A 16,718-nucleotide genomic window follows, 5' to 3' on the forward strand; every position below is an offset into this window, starting at 1 on the left:
GTCAACTTGGAACTTTTGGTTTCAGGTTGCTATCTATAGTAGTAGAAAAAAAAGATAGGTGTTGTTCGGCTAGGGGCCGTTATGTACAGCGTACAGTACTTCATTGAGTGACTTTGGCCGGACGTAGGGGCACGCTGTCTAGGCCTTCGGATTTGGATTCTGCGGTGAGGTTTTTTCCGTCACTGGGGGGTTTTGTTAGTGAGTACTTCAGAGTAGGAGGTTTAAATACTGACCCAAGCCGGTTGTCAGGTATGAGAAATGCGAACGCAATGATCGGGACGGAAACTACGAGGCCGACGATCGTCACGTATCCCATAATCTCGGAATACTGCAGACTTGTCAGCAAATGCAAGATTCCTCAAGGAGACAAGACGTACCGCATCAGCTACAGCTATTCTCTTCGGCGTGCCCCAGTCTGGAAGTTCCCGGCCCAGTATCGAATCATAAATACCGTCAATCTCGTCTGCGCTCGCTCCAGGACCAAGATGAGCGCGCAGTCGACCTTTCATCCTGCTTGTGTATATACCGCCTGCAATGGCAGCACCTATAGCATCTCCCAAATGCGAGCCCAACGAACTCAAAGCTGTGACTTGGGCGAGCTCTGAATGCGGCACTACAATCTGCGCGGCCACGAAGCTCGTTGATTCGATGATACCGGTCCCAATACCCTGGATCATCTGCACCAGAAAGAGCTCGAAGTCGCTGCTATCCTTGGTCCGGAGTCTGGTCATCAGAGCGTACCCTATCAGCCGAACAAAGGAAGCGATGATGGCCATCCGCTTGTAGGATCGCATTTTGTACATGACCACACCAGCCAGCATTCCGAGCAGGCAAGTCGTCACGCCGTTGGTGTAGCTCAGGTATAGTGCCTTCTTCGCCGAGTAGTTGTGCGCCGCCACCGACCATGGAAAGAGGTAAGTATGCGTCGCCCCAAACGCCACGCTGTCGAACATGCTCAGAAGCCAAGTGAAGACAATGGCCGTCTGCTTGAAGTACCTCAACGGCACAACCGGATACTTCGCATGATACCGCTCATGCCCGACAAACCAAATAATCATGCAAGTCCCCGTAGCAATCAAAGCAATCACCCACGGCCCCCTCCAACTCCCACCACCATCCGTCGAATTCAACCTCGCAATCGGCAACAACACCATCGCAAACCCCCCACAAAGCAAAATCAAGCCCACCAAATCCGTCTGCTGCGCAAAATCCTTAAACGTCATCCTCTTCGTCACAGCCAACCCTTTCCTCACAGCTTTCCTCTGCAAATAAAACAAAACCCCAATCAACGGCGCCGCCCCCAGCGGTATTATCATCGTAAACATCCCATACCCCCACCTCCATCCCATCCCACCCCCTTCCTTATCCACCACCTTCTCCACCAACTGCCCCGAAATCCACGGCGTCACCAAAAACGGACTGTACAAAGCACTCCCCGCCAACGCCCGAATCCTCATACTCGTCACATCAGAAATCAGAATCATATTCAGCACGCTGAAACCTCCGTGGCCAGCGACGTAAAACATCCATCCGATCCCGAAAACTGTGAAGGATGGTGCCGCGGCCCGGAAGATTTCGGAGAGCATGTCGAAGACTGTGAGGATGCAGTAGGCTTCGGCCCGACCGAGCACGTCGGAGAGTTTTGCTACCGGGAGTTTGAGGGACATGGAGATGATTTGCGCGGTTACGTCGAGACTTCCTTGTTTTGAGAGGGATTTGAAGTCGGAGAGGGCGTAGGAGACGTAGGAGTGGGTTGTTGTGCTGGCGAAGGAGCTGGGACGGGGGGGATTTATATTAGTGGGTTGTTTGGAATTTTTTTTGTGGATGAGGTGGTGGCGAAGACTTACAACATGACGACGAAGATTGCTTGGCTAGAGGGATTTCGTGAATTAGCAGAAGAGCAGATTTAGGGGGTATTTCTTTCTTCCTTCGACTCACCCAAGTACGAACAAGCGTTTGGTCGTTGGTGTCCATACTGCAGTAATAGATTCAATCTTCGCGGCACCAATGGGTTCAGATTCCACGCGCTTGAGCTCATATTCTTCAAGACAGAGATCGCTCTCCGTAGCGTCGTCATCTGGGGGTCCCGGATCAGGAACATGCTCATGTCGTATCGTGTCCGCATCCGCTGAGCCATCGACCGGTCCTTGGGAATTGCGTCTACTGTATCCGGGAATTTTTTTAGTACAAGTTGGTCCTCAATTATGCTACTGCTTTTCGGGAGCCACAACATACTGTAAGAGCTGGTATTCACTCTTTGCATGCCCGTTCGCTGCCATTGACGCGTTCTTGCGCGTGCGGCAATTTTTCGTGATATTTTTTGTGAAGGAGTCCGGACCGGACAGCGAATCTCCTATCTGGATCACAGGTGTTGTTGATGATTAGCCACGTGGAACGGTGGCTTGGAGCATCGTATCCTGGATCCTTGATCAGGCTTTGGCTGTTACTTTCCGATGCCGTCAGGGTATATTCTAAAGTGTTCGCACCCGCTCGTCGAGGCGTCGGATTTGTGACGATTCCGGATGTTGGGCATTTTCGGCGAAACAATGACGAGTATTTCTTTGTTGAGGAGAAGCAGTGATATGGAGAAGTTAGTGGGTGCCAAAGCATTTCAGAGATGCTCAGCGTCTGTGCATTGGCCCGATCTATAAAGATCTCTTTGTTCATTTAACCCCTGCAAAAGCTTGGCTTACGTTCAGAACCTCGACATGACATCTCGCCGACTTGCCATAACGCTATACGAAGGAGACTTCACCAGAGATCGACTCTCGGCTGCTCAAGTGAAGTGCTCTGGCTGATAATCTCGCTCGAAACAGCGCTCCAATGCGGTCCCAGCACAAGTAGAATCAACCTTATCATCAATCCATCCAGGCAGAGGATCCTCTAGGTCCAAAAAATGCTGCAAGCTCTTCTCTGACCGTGGTCTCGTCTTCACCATATATCCCGGAAAGAATGACTCTGGTGACTTTCACGCTGTGCGGCACAGCGCGCTTTCAAAAGTTGGCGTTTTTCCTGAGCTCTTCCACAGGATTCTGACCGAGACCATGGCGGACGTTCGCGGGATGAAGAAGTGATTCGTCGGTTATGATCTCAAGGGATTCGACATCACCGGTAGAGATGCGGCGGCCTTGACGGCATTTGTTGCGGGAGTACGGTTAGAGTGCGAAACGAATATTCTGCGTCTGTCAGGCTTGGCATTAGCGGACCTGTCTCCAATCAGACCCTGGGAGCTTACGTAGGTCTATATATTGTTATCAGATCTCTCCTCCTCCCTACTTGGTAGAGTATGCTGGTACTGTACTTGGTAGAGTACTGGTACTGTAGTGGAGAAGATTTGGAGAAGTTGCTGGCTGAAGCCTGTGTGCTGGCGAGATAGCGGACGAGGGTAATCTGCGTAAGCGGCAGCTAGCCTAAAAACGTTAGAAGTGAACTTTTTGAAGGTGCGGATAATTCCTCTAGGTAGTACGCTAGCTTTAACTAGTTAGATCCCGTTTTTAGGGATTACCCTAGTCCGTTATCTCGCTTAATCGGGGTGTACACCTTTGCGTATGGGTTTGCCCTGTCCTGTTGCCTGTGGCTGTGGCTTTCCGAGTCTTTCGTAGGGCTAGGCTAGCTAGCTATTATTAAACGAAGCTCCCCTACACGTTGCAATTCTATGTTCCATTTCACTATCGGAACTTTATCCAAGGGAAAAGGTATAAATATAGGCACTAGTGTCGTTTTCGAAGGTATATATTTGATAGCAGCCCTCGCCTACTCTAACCTTTCTCCTTTCTTTGACATTGCTGCATCGGCTGCTAGCCACTACCTAAAACACCTACAACTATAACGTCTAGCTACAATGCTATCTCGAATCATTCCTGCACTCCTCTGCCTCGTCGGGCTTGCACTCGGATATCTCATTGATTGTTCCAGCATTTGCGATTGCTGTACGGATATGGATGTAAGGGTCTCGTGCTGTATCTCTCGCTCCGTGAGCCCGTGCTAATGAAACTGTTCCCCAGGAGCATGGAACTTTCCATGGACACTGTCATCATGATAGAAATAATAACTACTATTGCCGACCATCGATCGGGGGTGGTCACGACAATTTAGGTTGCACAAACGTATGCTCATAATGGAGTCTACGGTGCTATTATTCGGGGAACATTTGACTACACTGTTGAAGCATGAGGCTGGCGACTGCGAATCAGGAATCCGAGAAGCTGGAAGTTGAAAGGAGCGGTAGCGGCGCAGGAGAGAAAGTATGCAGATTAAGCAAAGTGGGCAGGAATTCTGAACGCTGTGTTCATGCCCGGTATCAATAGCGAAGAATCATTTGCCACTCTAGATCGGGCAAGTAGAATTTGGTTTTCTTTGCTGTGACGCGATACCTCCCACCACTCACTTTCCTTCCACAGCAACAATGCAATATCCCGAGAAAAGCGTCTTTTACGGTATGAGGAAGCCCAAAACGAAGGATCTGACAAATGCGCCAAGTGCTGCTTGCGGCTGAGCCGCAGCATTTGAGGGCGACTAGGCGCTTGCGCTGATCGCGGAGCTGATCGCTGCGCTCTTTGCAGACCTCGTTGCGAATTCGATCGTATCGCCAGAGCTCGCCATCGAAGACAGGGAAGGAAAAGTTCTTTTGGGAGAAAGAGAGTACATGTGGCAAGTAGGCAGTTAGCTACTGGATCTGAATAGCGATCTTACCCACATGCCCAGCCTTACTCAACTCCAGTCCTTATACGCAGCCTTAACGTCATCGAGCTCGAACTTGAAAGTTTTGTCGATCGGCATACCCAGATCCTTACTGCACACCAACTGGACCATGTCTTCCGTTAATTGCTTGGCACCAACATTGATACCTCGTACAATGCAGCCTTTATCCAGCACCAATGCTGCAACATCTGGCATGTCTTTCTGATCGACCTTTGCAAGGAAGCCAATGACTGCGATTTGCGCCCCGCGAGCAACACATTTCATGCTCTCTGCAATAGTGCCGGCGCCGCCATTTTCGAAGATAAAGTCGACACCCTAGCCATTAGTAAGTTCGAGAGCGGCTTGGCCCTATTTCGGTGTCTTTTTATAGTTGATGATGAAGTCCGCGCCGTACAGATCTTGCGCGAACTTCAGCTTTTCGTCAGAAGAGGATGTGATGATCGTCTTGGCTCCGGCAGCCTTGGCAAGCATAAGTCCAGTCATTGAAACACCGCCGGTTCCTTGGAAGAGAACGGTCTGACCCGCTTTCAATGGGAGATTCCCATAGAGTACATTCCATGCGGTTGTTCCAGTGCAAACCAGACCAGCAAGCTGAGGCCATGATAGCTTGGTCGATTTTGGGATTTTGACTATGGCGCTGGCTGGTAGAGCAACGTATGGACGACAAACCCCATCGATTGGACCACCGAGGGAATTTTCCCAATCTTTCTGGGGGCCGAATTGATTGGTGGGGTCGAAGTTGGCGATCGCGAAATCTCCTTTCTCGAATCCATAGACGCCAGGTCCAACCTCCTCTATAGTGCCTGCAGCATCTGACAGTGGCACGAAGTTGTCCTTTACAGGGAATGGATAATGGCCCGTGGCGATGACCAGATTACGGAAGTTGAGTGTCGATGCGTGCACCTGAAGCGAAATCAGCGAGTGTTGCCAAAGTCTGATCCAAGTCGGTATTGCAAGCCCACGCCCTGGGGCAGAAAGCTCGTGGCAATCCTCCACGAACTTATGGCCCAATATTGATGCTTCAGATACTAACCTTAAGCACGACCTCATGGGCTTATGCCTTGGGAATTGGCTCTGTGGTCTCTTGAAGAGCGTCGACGCCTGCGCCCTTGGAAGGAAGGCGGAAGACTTTCTGGTCTGTCAACACCCTCTTGACAAGCATATGGCCAAGAGCTCCCCTGCCCAGCTGAACGAAGCTTACGCGAAGCAATATGGGCAGGAGAGCTGGTCGACACACTCAGCGAGAAAGGTGGGCCGATATCTTCACCGGTCTGACGTTGCATAGATACCAGGAGTGAGGTTCTCTGATGTACCAGAAGCAAGAGCAGAGATCTATGGCATGGGCTCGAGTTTTCGGAGTTGGTTGCATGACAAAGCTGGGTGCAGACTTCATGCTCATGATTTGGCCGTCAGTCTATCGTGGTCCTTTTCTTCAAATCATGCTGGAGCAGGCAAAACGCATCGTCGGGGATGTTTGTAAGGCATTGACTTGAGAATGCCGAATTTTCGCAATGTGTCTCGTTTGGTAGCTGAACGAGTCTTATCAGGCATTATGGTGAAGGGCAGAATCGTGCTTGGAAATGCTGACAAGCCTTTTCACCATGCTGTGAGACAATCCGAAACCAGTTACGCGCGTAGGTCGAGGGAGTAGTTTTTTTCCACAGATTTTGTGAATATTTGCCCCGAGCAGGTGGAAGTGATCCCGATATTGTGTCTTCATGCGGCCTTCTGGACCCCCATTTCGGCCTGCATATTGGCAACGGTGCATCATACCTTCTGCAAGATGCTTTGTGCCGAATGTGCGACCTCTTCTCACCGCCGCGAGATGTGGTGACAGCTGGACTATAAACATTGTTGTTTTGGAGTGAATTCAAAAGTTCAACCGGGAACGGGAGCGCACGGACCCCATCCGCGTCAAATCGCGACTTCCATTCTTTGATAGCTCCATCCACGCAGCTTGCGACAGCATCAATCACACCATTTCTTCAACCCAATCCACCTTACCTGTATCAAAGACTTCACATTCAGCCTGACGCCGACAACCACGTTCGCCTTCCACGATTTCAGCCATACAGACCCCGAATACTGTGAAGCTCTCAACCGAGAAACAGTCGCGCCAGTGAGCGCGCAACAGCCAGAATGGCGCAAAGAGAAAAGGGCGGACGAGTTGTCTTTATTGGCAATATCCCATATGGTATGGGCGGCGGATATGCCAAAGCCTGATTCCAAGCGGAACTAATATGGGTGCATAGGCGTCAGCGAAGAGCAAATTATGGACATTTTTGGTCGCGCGGGACAGGTCGTCAACTTCCGGCTTGTATACGACAAGGAGACAGGGCAGCCGAAAGGGTTTGGCTTCTTGGAGTACACAGACACGGACGCCGCAGCCTCTGCTGTGCGCAACCTGAACGACTTCGATCTGAAAGGTCGGACGCTGCGAGTGGACTATAGCAATGACAACCGCGGCACGAGCAATCAGAATCAGACACAGGACAACAACCGCGCGCCTCCGACAGCTCACTTTGATACGAATCAGCCCAATGGCGGTCGTCCAGATGCTTCAGCTGTGCCTCCTCTTCCGCAAGGTGCAGACCTCCCACCTGGTGTCCAAGCATTAGACGCCATCAGCAGGACGATCAACAACGTTCCAACACCACAACTCATCGACTTTCTCAGCCAGATCAAGGGTCTTTGCGCCAGTAACCCCGCCCAGGCAACTGCGCTACTCACGCAAGCGCCACAACTCGCATACGCTGTCTTCCAAGCCATGCTTTTGCTTGACCTAGTCGACGTCAACATTGCTCAACAATTAGTTGCAACCGCGCCTGCTCCAGCACAACCGCCGCCGCCTGTGGCAGCGCTGCCACCGATGCCACCTCAAGGCTATCCTCCACAGCAGCCTCCGCCAGGCTACCCACCTCCAATGCCGACCGGATATCCTCCTGGATATGGTCCGCAAGGTCCGACTGGATATGCACCAACTCCACCACAGCAGCCAATGTACCAGCCACCTCCGCAGCAAGCCCCGCCACCTCAACTTGCTCACGTTCCCGAAGAACAGAAAGCGCTACTACAACAACTATTTTCATTGTCAAGAGCACAGATCGATCAGATGCCAGAAGATCAAAGAGCTGCGATCGTGGCTGCGCGAAATCAATACGCGGCACAATACGGATTGCCCCTTCTCTAGGATAGGAGGGGCTAGTGAACTTGTGCTGGGCTGCAGAAGGAAGATTTCTCCAAGAAGACAATACGGAAACGCATTCAAATAGGTGGGTCTGATCTTAGCGAGGCGTAGGGCGCATGTGACGGGCTCCCCGAGCTTGCCCGGCTTCTCTCTATGGGCAGTGGTCGGGACGATAAGATCGAAGGACAAAGGACAGGTTAGCTTGATTTGCCGAAGCAAGGCGAGTTCCCGTGGCAGAAATATTCCCAAGTGAAAGCTGCTTCCGGTCGACTGCAAGCGACGGGACACAGTCAAGAAGCCGCGCTCGATACTTGTCATCGATAAGGATTAATCAAGCATTTCGATGTGCTTGTCGTCTGTCTAGCAAGGGCTAGAGAAGTGCGCCGATGTGATGGTCCATAGGTATGACCATCCTCTCGGTGGTGGAAGTTAGACAGATACGCCTTGCTATGCATCGATCGCGGGCTCGCGCGCTGCGGTTTGAGGCCGGTTTTAGGGCGGAGGCTGAGAGAGGATTGCGCCTGAGGTTGGCCGAAGTGCCAAGGATCCGCTGGTCTTGGAAATACCGTATTCCGCCCCAGTTCTCCACACGCACGGCACACGTCCTCGTTCCCAGTGTTCGCCATCTCCATTAAACCTGAAACGAATCCACTCATCAGTAACCAAAAGCGCATACTTCAGCTTATCTCTCTTATCATCCATTAGATAATCACCCAAGACTGGATCTGTGTCTCTCGTCCCAAGAGACTGTTCGCGAGAAGGCCTGCATTCGTGATTCGGCCCGTGAAGAAGGACGCGGCACAAGCGTCACCCAGCCCCCGCTCAACCATCGTCATCCCTTTGCAGGTTATACCGGTTGTGCTTGGCGAACATAAGTGGAGCAGAAAAGGCGGTTAATTGTGTGCACAGACAGAATTTGTATGAGCGCACAGGCAAAACTGGGGCAACCTGCATGAACGCTCTCGTACGTCGAATTTTCAAAGGGATGGTTTGCGCTTGAAAGGGCCAGAAACGTGACATATTCCGCTGCTGTGCTCGGGTTCCTGGGCGAAGGAAGCATGCCCAGACACGCATTGATATTCCTGCGCCCAATCGCAAGAACCACGGCCACTCGGGCGCCACGCTATCTATTGGATCTGTGTCCGGTAACAATAGGCACCTTGCGCAGTAGGTTTGAATTGGCAGTTGCGCTCCGTGCACGCGGAAGTGGCTCGCGCTAGTGCACTATTATGTAAATAAACTCCAACCTGTTACCCGTGCGTGAAGGATTAAGTAAATAAAAGCACGGGTAACACCTTAGTCTTAACCTGTTACCCGTATACGCTTATATAATCGAAAATACGCTAATTAGACCCTACACTAGGCCGTTAATAGTTAAGTAAAGGAGTATGCGGAGCGCTTAGCGTAGTAGCTTAAACCCTGCCCTCGGCTTCTATTAAATTCCTCTCCGCTAGTATAGTACCTATTATATACTAGTCGCTATACAACCCCTATCTATATATATAAAGGCAAAGAGTTTAGTAAGAGGTATATAAAGGTCGGCGGACGGCTGCTAAGACTTATATAGGTCTAATAGCTAGTGTGCAATCACTCTAAGAGCCGTTATAGGAGGAGTTACGGATATCTCGGAGGAGAGCGATATAATTAGAATTAGGTCCGTACCTTAAGAGAGGTATATATTAGGGCTTCCGAGAGTACGGAAGGTACTTAGAAGCTTAGATTTGTTAGCAAATACCTCTTGTTTAGAGCATCTTAGCACTATAGCGGCTCCTATTACCCTAATATATACCCTACCTAGAATTACCTCCCTTCTCGACCCTAATTTTAACTTCTCTTAGAGCGATCTATACCCTCGCTTAGGTCCTTCCTTCTATACGCTACTAGCTATATTCCGCGACTATTATAGTTAACCTGCGCTATATAGTCTAACGCAATTACTTACTAGTAAAGTCGTCTATAAGCTAGTAGCTAATTAAGACTATAAAGTAAGTAATCTAGTTACTTCTACGCTAGTCGAAGAGGCCGCTTCTACGCTAGTCGAGAGACTAATTAAGGAGCCTGTTTCTACGCTAATTTCTACGCCGACTAACACTTAATCTTTAGCTAAATAACTATTACAAGACGACCTAATCGCTACTTCTATAGTAGAAGCTAATACCGCTAATACTCGAGTACGTAGATATAGCTATATCTCGCCTAAGTATAAGCTTACTATCGTTAAAGTAGCTATAGCGATTGCTTATAAGCGAGTCTCCGGCAAGATCCGTTAGTAGAATGCTAAGCTAAAGAATATTATAATAGCTTACTAGCTACGAGATAAGCCGACTATTAGTAACGCTTCCGTTATTCTACGTCGACTAGTCTATTAGCGTATAGAAGCTAAGCGTGCTATCGAAGCGGCTTCTAGAGCGGTTGTTATAGACATACTATAGGATTAATTACTAGATAAGGCAATCGATACTATATTCCGGCTCGATAAGGCATAGCGAGAGAGGGTATTATAGCCTTAAGAACTAAGGGTCTTTAACGCTCCGGTATAGAATATACGAGATAATATACTATCGACCCTCTCTTAGTAGTCTAATAATAAAGTAAGGATACTTATACTAATATCGAGCGCTCTAACTAAGCTATCTCTAGATCTAAATCTACCGTTAACTCCGGCTCGGCGTATAGAGATCGTCGACTTAAATACGCTAAGCACTAGTAATAATAGTAACACTATATAGCTTACTAAGCGTCGTCGACTAGACTTTAAGTCTAAACGGCTTTAGCGTAGCTCGTAGGCATAAGGAGCTATACTTAAGGAGGTACTATTACCTATATTTAAGACGCTAAGAATACTAGCTAAAGGACGTAGTATAAGACGAAGATTATCGTCTATAGATGCCTCTATTAGTAGCGTCGATAGCGAGGGACTTTATATACTAAGTCCTACTAGATTTGTAAGCGCCGTCGGCGGCATTAACGACGGACTTAAGACAAGAGTTAATGCGGCTATTTAAGAGGTTAAGGCGAAGATAGTACGTTAATTAGATGCAGTCTAGTCTAGTATCTAGGCTTTATCCGTAACGATTACTTCTTCGTTGCTATTCCGGCCCTTACCGTTGTCTTAAATAGTAGCTTCTAATAGTACTATAGGAAGTTAAACAGAGTCGCTAGACTACGATAACGATAGCGACTATTTCGTAGACCTTAATACTATCGAGGAAGAGATATTCTCGTAGATAATTTAATCTCTTAGGGTTAGGGTTAGGGTTAGGGTTAGGGTTAGGGTAAGGGTTAAGCTTAGGGTATTGCAATTATCGTGTTCTTATTATCGAGAATGTTGTAATTACTTAGTTAATATCTTCTTTTACGAGTGCCTATTCGAAATCGTAGCTTCGTTCGATACGAGAGCGCTAAGACCTTCTATACCTAATAAAATCGTAGGGTTAGAGCTCGAACGGCGAACCTATATCGACGGCTCTAAGGGACTCGTAAAATAGGGTAGGTGTTATAGTATATAGCTCGAAGTAATACGGAAAGCCGAGATTTTATCGCTTAGTAAGTAGGCTTCGACCTTCTACGACTCGCTATATAATAATATATTACTCGTTTTCGCTCGTTTTTAGACGATAAGACGCGCCGTATACTAAAGAATATAGCGTACGTAAGAGTATATAAAATTAGTAATATTATTGTTATATTTAAAGTCCTAAAGCATCTCGTATAATATACTACGCGCTAGTACGGGTATACCCGTATCTACTACTTTCCTACGTCTTCTACCTCTATCTCCTAATTCAATCTTCTTCTATTATATTAACAACCTTAATCTCGTCCGTCTTATAGAACAGTATAACTATACGACTATACCTAAACGAAGCGCCGCTATCGAATACCTCGTCGCTAGCTTAATAGCCCGATCCGAAGTCCCTACTATAGCGTAGAAGGTCGCCGTCGTTAGTTTAAGCTATAGGTATTATAGGTAGGGGTAGTAGGTTAGCGAGATATTCGCGTATACTCGGTAGGTTTACCTTATATAACCGACTAATCTTATTGCTACGATAACAAGTAAGGCAATTAGTAAGCAGTATAGTAATAAGATATATCGCTCCGACTAGTATTAACTCGACTCGGAGCCTATAGAAGTACTTTATTAACTCGAAGTTGTTAACAACCTTAGTAAAGCCCTATTCGACCGACTAGCGTATAGTACTTATCTCCTTTACCGCCGTAGCCTTACTAGTATTACGAAACTCGCCGTTCGTCGTCTTCTAGCTTCCTATAATGCTATTAAGGATATTATAGGCCTAATTACTATATAAGAACACCCGCTCTTCGAAGGGTCGTTATAGCTACCCTAGCGGCTCGAAATAGGACTTCTAGATATCGTTAAAGCCGGACTCGAGTACTAAAGCCGTATCGCTATATAATCTAGGCGCTAGACCGTAGATTAATATTATACTATCCGGTAGGACAATACCTTAATATTTGAGTCTATAGAAGTGCTTATAGCTATTATAGAACAGCCGCTAGTTATAGGTCGGTCTATAGCACTTCCGTAGTATACTATCGATATAACCGAAGACGTACTTTATATCGATTAATCTAGTAATAGTAACGGCTATTCGCTATAGATAGGCTTTACTTAACCTATTAAAGTCCTATACTAACCTGTCCTTCTAACGCCTTGCTATTTAAGTGCAGCCGGCATTAAACATACGACTAATCTAGCTATTACTACGACTAAAGATCTAGCTTAAGTTGCGTTAATAACCTAGATTACTAAGCCTTCCGCATATAATATACAATACTATTACTAGATCGCAACGTATACGGTATAGTAACTTAATCGACTTAATATCTAGTAACTCGGCTAATTCTATTACTTGTTACTTACTAAAGCGGAAGTCGCCCTCGAAGTTAGTATTAGAGTGCATTTCTAGTAACTATTGCTTATCTCTTAGATACTCGCGTAGCTCTTTATATAGCCTATTACTACGAGCCTATCTATACTAGTATTTACGCTCGGTCTTACCCTCTCGGCGAATAGCTAGATCTAGTAGATTGTCGACCTCGGAAGCTAAGATAGCTATAGTTATTACTATTATTCTACTACAAACGGCGATTATATCCTTATTAAGTTTACTATTAGTTAAGAAGCCGTTTAAGTCGTATTCCGCTATAGTATGCTATAGCAATAGCAATCCTATCTGCCTGCTAATTATAGTAAGGTCTAAGACCCCGGGCGCGTCTTAGCACCTCCGTTGCTTACTAAGCAATCGATCGAGAAACGCTACCAAATTGCCTGCGCAACCTCTTATTAACCGTTAGTCTGGTTATTCACTTTCCGCCGCTAAAACGGCGCTATTCGCGGCTTCTTACATATGCTAAACGGCTAGAAACCTACTGCGCAAGGTGCCTAATGATCCTTCACGACTGACACGACACGGCTACGCCGCAAGCGCAGCGACTCCACAGTCCACACTCCGCAAGGGTTACGGTTGAGAGATCGCCGAGCTAGCTACTACTGTTGACTAAGTTAGCGGTCGCGTGGGCATCTAAGCCTCTTCCAACCACACCACTTCCCTTCCCTTCCCACCCTGACTCTTGTTCCTTTCCTCGACCCTTGTCGCTCTCTTCGCATTTCTTGGAACAAGACCCTCTCACACAGAGCTCGTCGTCGAACATGGGCATCTTCGACGGCAGCAGAGAGAAGGGCAGCGATGTCTCGCCGACAGCTTCTGGAGTCGCACAGGACCATGATTTTGCTGTAGGTCTTTCCGCCGACAACGCCGATCAACTCCAGCGACATCTTCGAAACCGACAGATTCAGCTCATCGCGATTGGTGGCTCGATTGGTACGGCGCTTTTCGTGAGCATTGGAACTGGTCTCTACCATGGTGGCGCTGCGAACTTGTTGCTCGCGTACGTGTGCCAGTCGTGTGTGCTTGCTATGGTCAACAACAGTGTCGCTGAAATGACCACTGCCTACCCCGTTTCAGGAGGTTTCATTCGACACGCTGGACAATGGGTTGACGATGCGCTGGGATTCATGGTCGGCTGGAATTTCTTGTGAGTAGAAGCGGTGACGTGGACGTGTCGCGCGCACAACGCTGACACGCTGTTTATATAGCTTCTACGAGGCTCTGCTTGTCCCCTTCGAAATATCTGCCTTCACGTTGGTCATCTCTTACTGGAGCGATGAAGTCACGAAACCTGGTCCCATAGCTGGTATCATTATTGCTGTCATCATCTGCTACGCGTAAGTGAGCTCTACCCATTATAAGCGCGATCAGTGACTGACTTGTTGTAGGGCGATCAATATTCTCGCAGTCGGAGCCTTTGGTGAGGCTGAATTCTGGCTGTCCGGCGGAAAGGTCATTCTGATATTCTCCCTGTTCTTCTTCACCTTCATCACCATGGTTGGTGGAAACCCACGAGGCGATGTCTATGGTTTTCGGAACTGGACGAATGGAGGAGCTTTTCGAGAATACATCACCAGTGGCGATCTAGGTCGATTTGAAGGGTACCTGGGTGGTCTGACTTCGGCTGTCTTCACAGTTGTCGGTCCTGAGTACATCTCCATCGTCGCAGCCGAGGCTATGCGCCCTCGCATCTACATCAAGGCCGCTTTCAAAATGGTGTATCTGCGATTCGGTATCTTCTTCATTGGTGGAGCATTGGCAGTTGGCATCGTCTGCAGCTCCCGTGATCCAACCCTGGCCGGAATTGTGACTGGCACTGTAGGCGCCGAAGGTGCCGCTGCTTCGCCGTATGTCATTGCCATGGGCAACCTCGGAATCTCAGTCTTCCCCGATATCGTCAATGCGTAAGTCGCGATCATAAAACCGCAGAGGTTGCCTGCTAATTCGTGCTCCAGATTGATCCTGACCTCGATCTTCTCTGCCGGAAACACCTACACCTACTGCGCGGTCCGCAACTTGTACAGTCTGTCACTCGAAGGACGAGCTCCCAAATTCCTGCGACACTGTACCCGCAAAGGTGTCCCGATCTACTGTTTCTGTGTAGTCATGATCTTCCCATTGCTCGCCTTCACTGCCGTCTCAAGCAGTTCAGCCGTAGCTACAACCTGGTTTGCCAGCTTGGTCACTGGCGGAGGTACGTCCACCACACATCGAGCTCCACTCCACAAAAGCAAAAACACTAACCCATTCCAGGACTCATAAACTACATCACCATGTGCATCACTTACATCCGCTTCTACCAAGCCATGAAAGCGCAGGGCTTCGACCGTCGCCAACTCCCCTACTACGGCTACTTCCAACCCTACTGCGCCTACTTCGCCCTCGTCTGGATGATCATCGTCACCTGCATCTACGGCTACACCTGCTACCTCCCCTGGGACGTCTCGAACTTCTTCGCAAACTACACCATGCAACTCTTCATCCCCCCTCTCTTCCTCATCTGGAAACTCATCCACAAAACTAAATGGATCAAGTCTTCCGAAGCGGATCTTGTGTGGGAGAAACCTATCATTGATGCCTACGAGGAGACGTTCCTGGACCCGCCTACGGGCTTTTGGAGGGAGATGGGTCAGCTTGTGGGGCTTGGGAAGAAGGTTAAAGAGGCGAATAGACGGAGCAGTGTTGCGCCTGCTGATGTGGCGCAGGCGCGCGCGAATGTGAATCAGCAGTTTCAGAAGGCGTAGATACATCATATGCTCGTTCGAGTTTCGAGAAAGTTTGGCTACGTAGGCTGAAGATATAAGTCTATAGTGTGCCGCAAAAACGAATTTATGAGCAAAATGTGAGTGTCGGTCGGTCGTACACCATGCCTGTTCCGATTGATTCGTTTTCTTTTGCTGGTCGGAACTGATTGCTTCTAGGCGCCGTCAAGTTTTCGGTAGGATGTAGAATGTCGACATGCGACTTTGTGCCAGTATTAGGTCGACTTGACGTTCGCGAGTTTTTTTTTCGGCCGTCTTTTTCCTGCTTCTTCGGTGGCAGTGAGAGCAGTATTTGGCTCACTCAAGGAATATCGATATGGCAAGAGCGGTAGCTCAGCGGGAAGTGGCCGGGCTTATATACCAATATCATCTGGCTTCGCCCGCTCTCACAATCCGGCCAAGACATCTCACAGCCTCACGCGAAAGTTCGGGGCTGCTAGTGACTTCCACCTTTTCCCATACCCTCCTGCGCCATCGCTTTCTTTCGAATGTGGGTTTTGCGTCCTGAAACGGGTCTGCCGCGAAAGGACCGTCGAACAGGTGCAAGAGTAATGCAGTCCGATCTCAAGAGGTTCCAGGTGTTTGCATAAATAAACATCTTCCCCTTTCACAACCCTTCACTTCAACTCCCTCCCCGATTCCATCCCTCCTCCGTAAATGCACCCTCCTCACATGATCCCTCTACCGTTTAAACCATCAGTCTCAGTCTCAATCCCATCCTCTCCGAACCAAACTCACCATATTATCCCTCCGACTAAACAACCTCGCACATCCCTCCCACTCACACCCAATCCGAGGATCATGGCGAGCCTCATGTCGTTCACGATCTTTTTTCGATGAAAAGCCTTGCTCCTTCGCTGCGCGCGGACAGTGTTTGTGGCGACAGTGAAATGCGATGGAATGGCGTTTGATGTGTTTGCGGAGGTCGCATTTGCGGGTGAAGCGCGTGAGGGTTTTGCAGGTTGGGTATGTGCAGAGTAAGGTCCTAGGGGGTTCTGATGAGGGGGGTAGTAGTGTGCTAGGGGAGGGGGAAAGAGGATTGTTGGGTGGAAGAGGGGAGGAGGCTTGGATGATGTTTGCTCCCCAATCTGCTTCGCACGATTGCTCGGCATTATTGTTGTCGATCCAGTTGACGTGGACTTGGCTGTTCATTTC

The 16,718-nt window shown here is 48.6% G+C and overlaps 5 protein-coding genes across 5 annotated transcripts; 2 read left to right on the forward strand and 3 right to left on the reverse strand.

The window, feature by feature from the left end:
• Positions 1-100: 100 nt before the first annotated feature.
• Positions 101-1,781, reverse strand: MYCFIDRAFT_140751 (uncharacterized protein; the record flags this gene model as incomplete). The annotated part of the gene is made up of 2 exons (XM_007929962.1): positions 101-328; positions 378-1,781. Coding segments are annotated over 2 exons (1,632 nt in total), but the record flags the coding sequence as incomplete, so codon positions are not given.
• Positions 1,782-4,710: 2,929 nt separating this feature from the next.
• MYCFIDRAFT_189177 (uncharacterized protein) lies at positions 4,711-6,553 on the reverse strand (the record flags this gene model as incomplete). The annotated part of the gene is made up of 3 exons (XM_007929963.1): positions 4,711-4,966; positions 5,096-5,604; positions 6,518-6,553. 3 exons carry the CDS (start codon positions 6,551-6,553, stop codon positions 4,711-4,713), a joined length of 801 nt encoding a protein of 266 aa, XP_007928154.1.
• Positions 6,554-6,840: 287 nt separating this feature from the next.
• On the forward strand, positions 6,841-7,891 carry MYCFIDRAFT_139429 (uncharacterized protein; the record flags this gene model as incomplete). The annotated part of the gene is made up of 3 exons (XM_007929964.1): positions 6,841-6,895; positions 6,954-7,513; positions 7,601-7,891. 3 exons carry the CDS (start codon positions 6,841-6,843, stop codon positions 7,889-7,891), a joined length of 906 nt encoding a protein of 301 aa, XP_007928155.1.
• Positions 7,892-13,485: 5,594 nt separating this feature from the next.
• Positions 13,486-15,638, forward strand: MYCFIDRAFT_57946 (uncharacterized protein). Its single transcript, XM_007929835.1, has 5 exons — positions 13,486-13,948; positions 14,010-14,138; positions 14,190-14,705; positions 14,757-14,995; positions 15,055-15,638. Exons 1-5 carry the CDS (start codon positions 13,563-13,565, stop codon positions 15,543-15,545), a joined length of 1,761 nt encoding a protein of 586 aa, XP_007928026.1. The 5' UTR covers positions 13,486-13,562; the 3' UTR covers positions 15,546-15,638.
• Positions 15,639-16,220: 582 nt separating this feature from the next.
• On the reverse strand, positions 16,221-16,550 carry MYCFIDRAFT_24521 (uncharacterized protein; the record flags this gene model as incomplete). The annotated part of the gene is made up of 2 exons (XM_007929703.1): positions 16,221-16,244; positions 16,302-16,550. Coding segments are annotated over 2 exons (273 nt in total), but the record flags the coding sequence as incomplete, so codon positions are not given.
• Positions 16,551-16,718: the final 168 nt, after the last annotated feature.

The sequence above is a fragment of the Pseudocercospora fijiensis genome, assembly GCF_000340215.1.
Source record: "Pseudocercospora fijiensis CIRAD86 unplaced genomic scaffold MYCFIscaffold_6, whole genome shotgun sequence".
In the NCBI taxonomy this organism is placed as follows: domain Eukaryota; kingdom Fungi; phylum Ascomycota; class Dothideomycetes; order Mycosphaerellales; family Mycosphaerellaceae; genus Pseudocercospora; species Pseudocercospora fijiensis.

Coding starts and splice junctions, on each gene's coding strand:
- MYCFIDRAFT_57946 (XM_007929835.1), top strand. CDS start 13,563: ATGGGCATCTTCGACGGCAGCAGAGAGAAGGGCAGCGATGTCTCGCCG. Junction 14,706..14,756: donor TTCCCCGATATCGTCAATGC/GTAAGTCGCGAT, acceptor TTCGTGCTCCAG/ATTGATCCTGACCTCGATCT. Junction 14,996..15,054: donor CAGCTTGGTCACTGGCGGAG/GTACGTCCACCA, acceptor AACCCATTCCAG/GACTCATAAACTACATCACC.